General features: G+C 39.5%; 1 protein-coding gene across 1 annotated transcript in view; it reads left to right on the plus strand.

Annotated features, from left to right (window-relative positions):
• LOC104960765 (mitochondrial Rho GTPase 1-A-like) overlaps positions 1–11,515 on the plus strand; it is a 19,324-nt gene extending 7,809 nt beyond the window's left edge. Inside the window, exons 14-16 of the mRNA XM_010788923.1 lie at positions 4,039–4,241; positions 5,292–5,414; positions 10,376–11,515. Coding sequence (XP_010787225.1) covers positions 4,039–4,241; positions 5,292–5,414; positions 10,376–10,493 — 444 coding nt within the window. The 3' untranslated portion in view covers positions 10,494–11,515. The remainder of the gene's footprint in view (positions 1–4,038; positions 4,242–5,291; positions 5,415–10,375) is intronic.
• The last annotated feature ends 1,702 nt before the right edge of the window (positions 11,516–13,217 follow it).

Here is a 13,217-nt window from a genome sequence, read left to right on the forward strand (position 1 = left end):
AACTAAATATGAGAAAACTGGGGTGTGTGTGTGTGTGTGTGTGTGTGTGTGTGTGTGTGTGTGTGTGTGTGTGTGTGTGTGTGTGTGTGTGTGTGTGTGTGTGTGTGTGTGTGTGTGTGTGTGTCTCTTTAATACATTTTTTCAACTCGAGCATCAAATTCGCCTGACGCGTTCTCGCGGTAGCTAATCAGCAGTGAGGATCTCAGCCTGCCGTCACTGACGTTGAATTTGAATCTGAATGTGTGTGTGTGTGTGTGTGTGTGTGTCTTCCCCTCATAACTAACTACGATTCCCTTGACTGTCACTGAATCCAAAACAAACAAATACACAAAAGTGAATAACTCCGGGATCTCATTTATAATTTATACCCACATTCATCTTTTGGCAGGTCCTTATGCTCTTACTAAACAGGAAGGAAAAGAAGAAAGGCAAAAGGAGAAGACTAAAGACATAAAGAGAAAGAAACCCATCGTAAATTAAAGGATGAGATGATTAAGAGATAGAGGTAAAAAGCGAGAGGAAGGGCCATGCACCCACAGGACAGTTTGTGCAGAGCGGTGCATACTGGGAAATAACTCCGGCCTGTGTAGTGCACAGTCAGACATTACAGCAGAAAGAAAAGGGTGCCCTGAGGCCCACAAAACTAAGTGAGAAACAATCAGAGATATGACAGGGCACTGTGCACAACAACACCCCCACACAGCTTTGTCTTTCTTTATGCTTTTCACATTTTCTTTCTAAAATGAAAGTCATCCATCTAGGGAGGCTGACGAAAGAAAAGGTGATATTCAGTCGTTTGAAAAATGAATACACTCCCTTTAACATTAGATTGTGTTGATATTGCATGGAATTAAATGAATACGGTAAATGAAACTCCCTCTAATCTAATCCATTTCAAAGTAAAAAACTAACTATAAAAATCATCCAGAACAAATTAATTACTGCCTGCAATTGGAAGTCGTCCTTGTCTGTCCAAAATGTCAAATCAATCACTTAATTATTTTAAGCTATTAGAAATGTATTTAAAATTGTCATTATTATCATAGCCGGCCACAGTTTTTGCCAGAGCTGCCATTTGCAATAACCCCAACGGATTCTTACCCTAGCAGTGAAAAGGCAAAGAAAGCACAGCAATTGGTGCAAACTACATGTATTGCACTGACTAGACATCAGTAAGAACCATAACTACTACTCGCTTTAGGTCTGGTGAATACTGAAGAAGGTAGCAGACAAGATCACCTCTGTAAAAACATAGAACTCGTAATATGATAGCGGCAGCAACATTACTAAAATACAAGCATATGCCCTGTGAAGTGCACTTTATAGGGGAATCACAGCAGCTCTCCATTAAAGCTATGCGAAAATTGAAGTACTTCATGCTAAAAATTCAGAAACCTTCACAACTAAGCTGAGATGTTATAATAAATAAATAAAACACTAATAAAGATGCAATAAGGACACTCTACAGGGGGTGTATTCATTTTCTACCCATTGTATGTGAGATTTTGCCTCAGAAACGTGGTGGATATGCAGAGCCTGTCATGTCTGGTGCTTGCTACAAGGTGTTGTGATGAGTGTTCGTACCGATCATGCTGTTGAGAGACAGATCCTGAATCCTTTTCTGGTTTGTGCCCAGTGGAGATCCACAAAACGAAATGGGGGTGTAGAGCGGCGAGAGCCCAGAACTGAAAGAGAGGGGGGGAGGAAGAGATAATGAATACATCGTTTTGAAAGCATGGCACAGATCACCTATTAAACCAAGTGAATGGAGAGTGAAAAATGTATATTGCTTCTGCGAATGATGAATGTGATTTGCCTTTTAATAAATGACTGAACCAGAGGGAGATGGCAGCTTTAGTAGAGGAGGACATGTCTACTGATTTTTTGCATTGATTAGATGCTGCTCGATAAAAAATAGAGCCGCTTCTCAGGTCCTATTTTTAAGACCGCTACAGAGCTTATACACTCGGGGCCTGACCTATAATCGAGCAAATACAGCGGAGTGGAAGTTCCACTCTTAATAACTATTTTTTATTTATCTCTGCAGCTGGCACACTGTGACAACACCACCATCACGGAGGAAATGGCAGAATAATTATTATTCATGTCAGTATATCCAACCTGGACGCAAAACAACTTTTTAGGATTTTTCCTAAATAGTGAGCAAGTGAATGTTAAAGAGGACATATTATGCTCAATTTTAGATTCAGATCTGTATTGTGTGCCTCTACTGTGACATGTTTCCATGCTTTAATCCTCAAAAAGGTCTTTATTTGTTCTCATACTGCTTGCTGCAGCACCTCTTTTCACCCTCTCTCTGGGGGGCTGTGTTTGCAGGCCATTTACGTGCACAAAAACCTATATAACACTAGTATACACTTTGTATAATTATGGAGAAAACTGAATATGAATGACATTATTTAAACTTAAATGTAGTAGTTTGGAACCGAATTTCAGAATAATGACATGTTTCTGTAAAATAAAACCTCCAACCGGTCCTGGGTCTGCCCCATGGTCTCTTCCCAGCTGGACGTGCATGGTGGATCCTAACCAGGTGCACGAGCCACCTCAACCACAACTCCATTGTCCCTTCACTCGAGAACAAGGCCCAGAGGTACAATTTTGAATTAAAATGTTATTGCACATTTTTACTTTAACTCCTTTTATTGGTTAAAATATTGTTATTATTTTATTTGGCTTTTTATTGCACATTTTTGCTTAAACTCCTTATAATAATAACATGTGTTATTTTTTTATTGTATTTTCTATTGCAAATTTAAAATGCAACCTATTATGAACCATATCAATATTTCTATTTCATTTAATTTCTTTTACACATTTTTTATTCAGTAATTTCTTGAATTTAAATATATATATGTTTGTAAAAAATATGACAAAAACAACATTCTGACGGTTGCCATAGTGAAGTATTCAGATTCTGACTCTGGAAAATAATTTGTTATGATGTCATAGGGCAGTATCATTCTAGATCAGTGGTTCTCAACTGGTGGGTTGCCAAAAGTGGGTCGCGGATGTAAGGGAAACTTCTGCAGAAATGGAGAGTCAGGACTCAGAGAGACACGAGGAGAGTTGGAGCTTTGATGTCAAACACTGATGTTTATTACAAGTATTGGCCGGAGAAATTCACATGCAGCCAGAGATTCTGACTGCACTGGTGGGTTGCCATGTTAAATCTGCCCAGCCTCTCTCTCGATAGACCTTTTAACTAGTTTACAGAGAGTTAATCAACAGCTGGGAACACTGGAGATACCCCCAACATTGGAGACACTCAATCACTTGCCTGACTCTTAGGCTTTGTGACCGAGAGTTGACCGGTCATAAAACTGAGAAATATCAACATATGACTGCATTAGCACATTCCTTACGGGAGATAACAGACTATGGGTTGGCCGTAAACGTCCCCACACAGAAAAGGTTAGACTCCTAGGAGTAAGACAAAATGAATCCCTAACAGCGGATGTGTGAGTGAAAAAAAACTAAAACATTTTTTTTAATTTCTTTTTTTTCTTTGTTTTTCAAACTTTTATTTTGAAGGCCCGTGAAAAACAAACAATGGCAGAAAATATTATTAATATGTCGGGTAGTAATAGATTTATTTATTTTTGTTCTTACAGTGCCCCAGAATGCGTAGTTTATATGTTAGTATTTCTAAAAATCTCCTGGGGGAGAATCCCCCCAGACCCCCCTTCTGGTGTTTTTAGCATGTGTGCCTTTTTATGTTATACAGTTCAGCTTTGATTCCATCATCTCATTAAACCTTTTTAAANCACTGTACTTCACTTTAATTAATATTGTATGCGGAAAAGCAAATATATATATATTACTGCACGATTTTTTGTTGAATAGATTTGAGTGGTTCAAAATGGTGGGTCGCGATTTATTGACAAAGTAAAAAGTGGGTCCCGAGGCCTGACCAGTTGAGAACCACTGTTCTAGAAGATGAAATGATGCAGTGAGGCTCGTAAAGGCCGGCTGCACACGGTCCAGCGAGTAACATTGAACTATTCTGTTTGGCAGCAATACTTCATAGATAGCAAGACGCCCTGCGTGATGCTCGCCGCCAAGTCTGACCTGCACGAAGTACGGCAGCACTACAGCCTCTCACCGCACGAGTTCTGCCGCAAGCACAAGCTCCACCCCCCCCAGCCGTTCACATGCAGCACCATCGAGGCCCCCAGCAAAGACATCTACACCAGACTCACCACCATGGCCATGTATCCGTGAGTATTAAACCCTTTGTGATCTCACTTAACTATTTAAGCCTTATCCACCATGGCTATTACTTTTCCTCTGTGTGCCTGTCCACTTTGACCTCTCTCCTGCTTGTGTGGATCAGAAAGTGCCTGAGATATTCAAAGGTTACATCATGGGAATATTATTGAAAGTTGACATGTATTTGCTGTGTTAAGTGTAAAGTTGCTAAACACAAATTAGATGCATATTCTGGGTCTCTCATGCTGCCTCGTGAGATGGCTGCATGTGTGTGTGAAGGCCTATAAGTCCCTGCCTGAGACTCTTTGAGGTCAATCCTTTACAGACTTTACAGAACCAGTATCTAAACTTTAAAGCTTCCTGATCAGAAGAGATTTCAGAGGAGATAATTGGAACATAATGAGACCTGGCTACTTAATCTAATTTGATCAAGCCATTAATCCTATTGTCTACACTTGAATGAAAGCACGAGAAGCACTGTTCTAGGCCATGAGTTTGAGTAGTAATGCGATCTAATGATGGAGGGTAAATTCTGGGTCAGACAGTGAACAGATTGTTCAGAAACTACTTAAAATGTCAACCCAGCTCAGGCTAAGGTGCTTACTAAATAGTATATATTACATTTCATTGTATTGTATGCAATGATTCAATGGTTTGCCACTTAAAAAAAGCATGTATAATTACCACTTCTAACTAGAATCATAATATTCATCCTACCAACTGTTTATGAAGTGATGGGACCATGTTCCCTTCCTTTCTTTGTGGATATCCTCTCCTTGTGTCTCTTGAGTTTATTCTCCTTTAAGTTTAGACATGGCAAGTTCATTATAAATTTTTTCCTGTCAATACGTCTGTCTACTGTCTATGAGTTGAGCAATAGAAGTTAAATGGCAGCAGTGCAGGCTGCAGCCCAGAAGTAAGTATTCTCTTAACTCTGGTTCTTTAATTAGTTAAGTGGTTAAATACTAGTGGTCATCTACCTTGGCCTCCCCCTCCTCTGTGTATGTGTTGTCTTTCTGTTGTGGTGAATACACGCATCTTTGTGTGTCTCTCCACAGCCACGCCCGTCTGCGCTGCATGTGTGCCTGCAACAGGTGCTCCTATTGCCTGTGTCAGAACCTCCTCAAGTTGGAGCTGCTGCGCAGTATAAAAGCCCAGCTGTGCAGGGTCGTGTTCAACAGGTTCATACATGGGTTAAGCTTGTGTGTTCTAGCATAGCCTCCTTCCTCCTCTCTGTGTGCCCCACCCTCGAGTCTGACCCCCCGGGTCCATCACAGGGAGGCTCCTTTTCCACCCAAGCTCTCTAACATGGTGATGGGGACAGATCCTCTGTGGTCAGGTTTACACTGCATATCCACTTCAGGGACAAGGGAACATTAAATGGGATTGAATGTGATGTTACTGATACCAAAAACATGTGGTTTGGATAAATAGTGTACTCTTCCTTTCCTTTTGTGAATATGTTGATACTCTGGTGATTTCTTTTTGGGAAATACTCCTGTTGATTCACGCTGGGCTGCCAAAAAGCTGCTGCTTGTTTGCATTAGTCTGCTCTTTTTACAAACTGATGAGCAAAATAAATGTAAACACATTTTTTAATCAATTTATTGATTCATTAATTTAATATCAATTAAAAAAGTTTTATGTGTGTTCGACCTTCTAAATCAAGTAGGACTCCTCTTCCTACAGGAGTTGTATATTAGATGCTTTTCAGACAAATCAAAAGTGAGCTACGTTTTTTTTATTTACTTCTTGGTCATGTTCTTAAAAGCCGATGGTCATGTTTTGGTCTCTGCTGCAGCTCCAGCCAGCGCCCCCCCCCTCTGTACAGTTTGACAAAGCGAAGTGTGACCGCGCTGTGCCGGCTAACACACGGGCTGCTAGCCAGGGAGGTGACGTGTGTTGGAATCCGTGTGGAAAATGCATGAAGCGCAGTGCATGCTCTACCCCTCTTACTAACCCACATACATGACACTAATATATTTTACAGATAAAATCATTTTTATGTCATTCAGAGGAATAAACCATTTCAATGTTTTCATATCTCTGGATATATAATGCTACAAACAACTGCAATACATCATATATCTATGTTGTTCAGCCAATCATTCCTACAAAATATCAACTCTTAACATTGAAGGGTTAAAAACTGATATATGAAGCCACATTTCTTTAATCGTTTTACTACTTCCTCCTGCAGTGGATATGCAAACTGTGAATCTTGACTAACAAGCATATTCTTTGCACAAAGGATGAAGAAAAACCAGCCATTCACTTTGCTTTGTGCTTCATTCAAACTAAAAACCTCATTGATGTCTGCATGATTATATGTGGTTCATTTTCAATCACATGCAGTTCTTCCTGTGTATTCATTTCTCTTTGGCACCAACCCTTATCATTAACCATTGAGTGCTTGATTTGTTACCTAGTATGTATTCAGTCTCCCTTTGTCTATATTTCCATCATTAACACTGAAGTCTACTCCAACAGGAGACATTTTATTTTAAAAAGCACAATATCAATCGGACATATACTTCAAATATAAACAGCTGTACTGGTTTCCTGTGGGTTTAGACTTCAAAATGTAACAGACTCATTGTTTAAAATCTAAATGTGTTCCTTTGATGTTTAAATAGGTTCTGTTGTACCAATGACCACCGTGTCATTTCATCCTGTTTTCTCCTGTCTTGTATCTTCTGTCTGTGTTTGTCCTTCCCCTCTATAGGAGTTCACAAACATGTTTTTGGCTGCCCTTCTTCCTCTTCCTCTTGCATGTGTTCACCCTCTGCTAATCAGTCTGCTGCTAAGTTGCATGGCTCACCTGTTCTCAACCTCTGTGGATAACCAAAGGCATGCCTCGGTCCTTGGCAATATGTCTCACATCTATCAATCTCTACATCAGAGAGAGGGGGGGGGCACTGCAGAGTTTGTATGTTTGTTTACGGCAGAGGTGTGTTGTGTGTTTGCAGATTTTTGGGGGAATCTGTCGTTTTTCCAGCCAATTATGGCATAGAATGCAGAGCTTGTGTTTGGGCGTTCATGGAGCTGCATACTGTAACGTTGCACCCAGCACTAACCTTTGTCTTTTTAACCTCTGGGGGTTGTTACACTATTAATAGCATGACACTTAATGGGCCTGGCAGTGCACAGTGCCACTAGCACATTGAATGCCTGAGGTGTTTTCTAAAAAGTGCATCAGTCGACCGGGATAAATTATGCTTTGATTTTACATATCCTGACATTGTAATCTTGATTTAAAAAAAATAATTTCTAAGGTCTCAGAAATAGCAAAAGCAATGTCAGGCAGCTTTAGAAAGGTCATTTTGTATTTAAAATACAACTTAATTTTGCTTTGCTAAAGTGGCATACAGTGTTTGTAAAATATTTAGGGGCGAGCAAAAGAGTCAGAAAAAACACCAATCCACATGTTCTTTATTTAAAAGACATTAAATTACTTTTTAAATGTTATTTATCCTACCCGATGACAATTAGATTAATGGCCGCCATGTGGTGTGTACATTTTGTAAATGTGATGTGTTGGTAGCTTTTTTGTGCCTTTTGTGTGTGTGGTGTGCGCCGCGGTGACATATGTCATAGTTGAGCTTGTGGGCAGGGATCGCAGTTCCTTTATTTTCAGGCGGGGTAGAGCTGGGCGATATGGATCGGATATCACTTTAGATGTTTTAATTTGATTTGTTCTCTATTTTTAACAATACAGAAAATGTAAATAATAAATGTCAGATCATTTCAATGTGAAAAGGCTTGACCAATTTTTCGGCTTACTTATAATATGATAATTACACATCAAGTATCACATGGCAGTATTGTGTCTATTCAAGCTAATTTAATCATTAAATGTTAGAAAATAATCGACAATGGTTTTAGTATTTTAGACGCAATGGGTTCTCTGGTTCCAGTTTCCATGTGAATTTAAGCTTTATTTTTAACACAATTTATTACATTTTATAGACTAAATGAATAATGAATTGATCACAAAAGTAAACAGCGTTATTATTGCTAATGAAATATTTGTTAGTTTCAGCCCAAGTCAATATTATTTTTGAATGGTCGCCCCACTCTACCCACTGCGTTTGAGCGTGTGTGTGCGCACGACCCCGGCCATGGTGTGACTTTGTGTGTGTGGGTGGCTGCTGGGCTGGGTGGAGGCTTCGGGGGCTTCCTGCTCTCAGGAGGGTTTAATTCAGGTGCAGCAGGTTTCAGCCCTCTCCAACATGGAGGGTCCATCTTTATGGAGGCCTCTGCTGAACAACTAAATCCCCCAGAAAGGTAAAAGCAGAATACACTTCCACAGAGTTAGATTTGTATACCAGACTGGGGAGTATGCCCTGGATAGGTTTAACTTTTCACTATTTATCAACAAGGTCACTATTTTAACATTATTGCCAATGTTCATGTCCTGTAGCAAAAAGAGACATACTGGAGTCTTTATATGAATAGTTTTACATCTTGGGAATGATCTTATTGACTTCAGAGGAACAGTTCCAGTGAGGATCAATATCACTTTCATTTCTGTGTGTTGAATATGAAGCTACTTCAGCGGCTGGTTAGTCTACTCATTTCCTGGAGGCTATGCTAAGCTAACGGGCATATGTTAACAGGCTAAGCTGTTAGCTTAGCACAAATCATGTTTTACTGGAAGATACGTACTGAAGCCCTGGGAGACAAGTGAGAAAATAAAAGTTTTGATATTCAGAGTTGTGACATTTAAACCTAATCCTCCAAATAGGACTTAAAGCCTTCATGTTTCATGAAGTGGTTCAGCCTCTTGTGGCCGACATGAGCATTACAACAACAAACACGGAAAAATGATCCTGACAAATTAATCTGCCCAAACCTTTTTGTTTTACCTCCCGAAACAATTTTTTATTCGTAAAAATGACCGTGGCAAAAATTGTATAAATCCTGTTGTAAACAAAGAACAGACATAAGTTTAGATCCGACTTGCGTCTCTGGGGTTTCATAGATATTAGAGCTAAACTATTATCCAACTCTGTGCCAGAAGAATTATTTTCTGAATGTCCAAACATCCCTTTAAGGTTTAAGGCTGGGCTAAGTTGAAGTTTTTGTCCCTTCACAACAGAGGGAGCACAGGTGACATGTTTTATGCTGGTTTATCTCCTGAGTGTGCAGTAGCTGTAGACCAGTGGTACTTTGTTGCTGTCTCCGTTGCCTCATAGTAGTGCTTGCTTTTTATCTTGCATACTCTAGTTCTCCAGTGCTTGTGTTTCTTGCCAGATCAGCTGGTGTTCAGTGATATATATTATTTTCTGGTTTTCTTCCTTAGTGTGAATCAGAGCTGCTGCTTCTCATAGAGCAACACCTTTCCTTTGTCTTCTTCCCTAAAACTAAACCAACTGTCAAGAGAAAGCATGTGTTCCTGTTTCAAGCTGGTATCACATAGCGCTGATATTCCTCATTTACCTGATTTAAGAAAATCCCCACTGTAGAGACGGGAGGAGGGCACATGACTTTCTCTAGTCAGTTGGCAACTCTTCCCTCTGCTGTTTTAACAATGGCGTCGTATTTTTTTAGATCAGGGGTGTCCAAACCTTTTTCACTGAGGGCCACATACAGAAAAATATACGAAGGGCTGGGCCACTCACTAGAAGTTTATGGCCTCATAAGGTAAGTTATAAGTCAGCAAAATATATCAAATGTAGGTAAACTATTCTTGATACTGGAAAATGTTTTAAGAAACACAACAGCCTACATCACAGCTCTCCATAGGGTTTCATGTATTGTGTTGGCAGCTCATTCCTTAAAACAGAAGCTTCAGATTGCTTATAAGAAGAGGAAATATGAAGGGTAGATTTCAAGTTTGTTATGTATTAAGTTATTGGGCTTTTTTTAATCAACTACGATTTGCGTGACATTTTTTCCAACTCTAATTGACAGAATTTATATGAAAAGTGGGCTGTAATATGTTTTTACATTTGTATTAAAGAAGTACAATATATGACAAGTTCATTTGTGGGCCATGTTTCAGTATACTTTTTGAATTAGCTGAGGGCCGATTCAAAATGGACGTAGTTTGGACACCCCTGTTTTAGATGCTGCTCCCTCTTTTCCTTGTTGCGTCCCCCCCTCACATGACCTGTCCCTCTCTCCCTCTCTCTCACAGGCACATGGCTCAGGCTGATCTGAAGAACTCCACCTTCTGGCTGAGAGCGAGCGTGGGGGCCACGGTGTTCGCGGTGCTGGGCTTCGCCATGTACAGAGCACTGCTCAAACAGCGGTGATGGGACAGCGTGACACTTCCATCCCCCCCCGGCCCCTTCTGGTGACTCTGCCCCCTCCCCTCCTACCTGAAAGACTCAAAAACACTGGCTGACTAACCCACCCTCAACTCCGCCTCATCCCCTTCCCACAATGCAACACAAGCAAGAAACAAATGAGCGAAATCATAGTTACATTTTATATGCATTAAAAAAAATGAAGTGTGGTGTAGTTTTTCTGTTTAAAGTTGTGGGAAAAGGAGCAGGCATACTTTTGAAATCATTCAATCTGTAAATGCTGACATGTTGTCTAGTATAGTCCGACTCTACTAAACACTGGATGTTTTCAGCTGATCCAGTCCTCTTTTTATTTCTCAGGTCAGTATTATTCATTAGTTAGATGGTTGGAGACCAGAGAGAGGCAGCCATATACAGCAACACCACAAAGGGACTTGAACCTGTTAATAAATATAGTGTATATGCCGCATTTTATGCATGTAGGACTTTTAGAATTGGACCCATAGACCGCACAACAAGCTCCTACAGGTGTTAGCGATGCATCTAACACTAGAGAGGTCATGATTGGCATGCACTTGTTTATTTTGTGTGTTTATTTATTAACCTGTTTCTTTGTTTTTCTTGTCTGTTTTGAGTGCACCGCATGAAACAGAAGGATTTACATTTTCCTTGTATTTTTGTATTTAGTTTTATCAAAGCAGTCCTTACGTATTGTTTTTTTCTGATTTTATTTTTCTGGTTTTCAAATAGAGTTTCGTCCCTCATGGTATATTTTTATGAAGTTAGAAGCACCATATATCAACAGATTATGCCATTAACAACAGCCATTCAGTGCACCTCTCCCACCTTTAAACTATTAAAAAGTGTTCATTCTCATTCTTCTCTTTTCCAGCATTTACAATAAAAAATGGTATGATCTGGCCCAGCCATGTGTTGTAAGGGTTAAATGACAGCAACATTTAAGAGCAATGAGGACAAACAAAATTGGTTTTAAATATCTGTAATAAATGACATTTACACCCTCTGAAGCCATGTTGTGCTTGTGTGTTCTTCCTGAGAGAATAAGTGGTCATTTCCAAGCTAGATTTGTGAAATGAATCAGATCAGCTTTTTTTGGAGACTGATATGACTTTTATGAAGCAGAATAGAGAAGTGGGTATGGGATGGCGCTGTGAACAATACTGCTCTCAGCATGCTTGAGGAGGAAGTCACACACACCACACACACGCAGGTAGACAGTCATTTCACTGGCTAAAGTAGTTTAAAGTCAATCTACCAAGGGTTAACATGTCAGTAGATCAGACTCAATTATTGTTAGAAGGCTTCCTGCAGAAAAGAAAAGATACTATGGTAAGTTGGAAACTATCTTGTAATTAAATATGATTATATGTTTATTTTAAAGGTGTAAAAAAATTGCTACAGATTCACTTTTTTCTCTAGAAACTAAGATGGGTGACATATTGGTTCAGGCTTCAAAACACAACCCTGTTCTTCTATACACAGAAGAATGGCAGCGCTGTAAGTACACATTTACCTGCTGTAAATATCACACTGGTGAATAATATTCACACTATTACATTTCTTATACATTTCCTGATGAGCACCTTCTATTCATAATGCCAAAACATACTCAAGTGGAGGATAGTTACAGCGCCAGTAGTTTTTCTATCTTTTCTGTAAACGAGCACCCTGTTTTAAATTTTGTTTTGTAATGCTCTCTTCACAGCCCCATTTGAGAGGCTATTACTACATTTACACAGTAAGTCTTCTTCATCTTACCACTTTAATAATATTATACGATTATAATTTAAGTAACCATTTTAATCTCTAACTAAATGTGTTTAGTCAAGCACTGAACAATTTAAGTTACTTGAATTTGAGTCGTATAATTTAAAGCTACTTTATGCTATAGATCCATTTGATATACTTGACAACTTTAGTCGTTAGGTACTTAATAATAATCCAAAAATGTATATTATTCCAAAAACAGTTTTAGTGCTTTGAGTAGATGTTGCTGCTAATATTTAAGGGTTTTTTTTAACTTGAGAAAAATGTTACTTATAATATTATTGCCTAAGTCTCTCTCTGTCCACATCTCTGTCAGGTGCAGTCGGTGCGAGAAGTCCCGAGAGTTGCCGGTAATCGCTTTGTTTTTGAGATCATCATGACCAATGGAAAGAGGAAAGTGTTGGTGAGTCACCACTGTGGTTTGAATACAATCTCATACATTTGCAGACCAGAAGTGGTAGGATGTTTCAGTGTGTGTGTGTGTGTGTGTGTGTGTGTGTGTGTGTGTGTGTGTGTGTGTGTGGCACTTATTGTAAGTCGCTTTGGATAAAAGCTTCAGCTAAATGCAATGTAATGTATCCCAGGTCAGGTATTTGAATTACAGCCTTCATCCTGCAGCTTCATCCTCTGTCCTTGACCCCTCCCACCAGAGGAGTATAGGCTTAGCACAATACCCTTGAAGATTGCTAGTCATTTATTTTCATCCCCGTCATTCATCCTGAGGATGTTATGTAGCCGCAACTCTATGGGAATTACCATCATGTTTTCTCTGTAGACATGTAGGCCTGTAAAGGCCCTAGCTAGCTACACTTTTGGAAAAGCATTTCAGATATGGAGAAAAAACCTTGCTCTTGTTGCAACATTTGCTCTCCTCTTATATATTTCTTATATTGTCAGACACATTTTTAAGCCTGCCTTCCCTTTTTTGGTTGTTTTGCAGTG

This window comes from Notothenia coriiceps, unplaced genomic scaffold, assembly GCF_000735185.1.
Source record: "Notothenia coriiceps isolate Sejong01 unplaced genomic scaffold, NC01 NC01_scaffold00001417, whole genome shotgun sequence".
Lineage (NCBI taxonomy): Eukaryota > Metazoa > Chordata > Actinopteri > Perciformes > Nototheniidae > Notothenia > Notothenia coriiceps.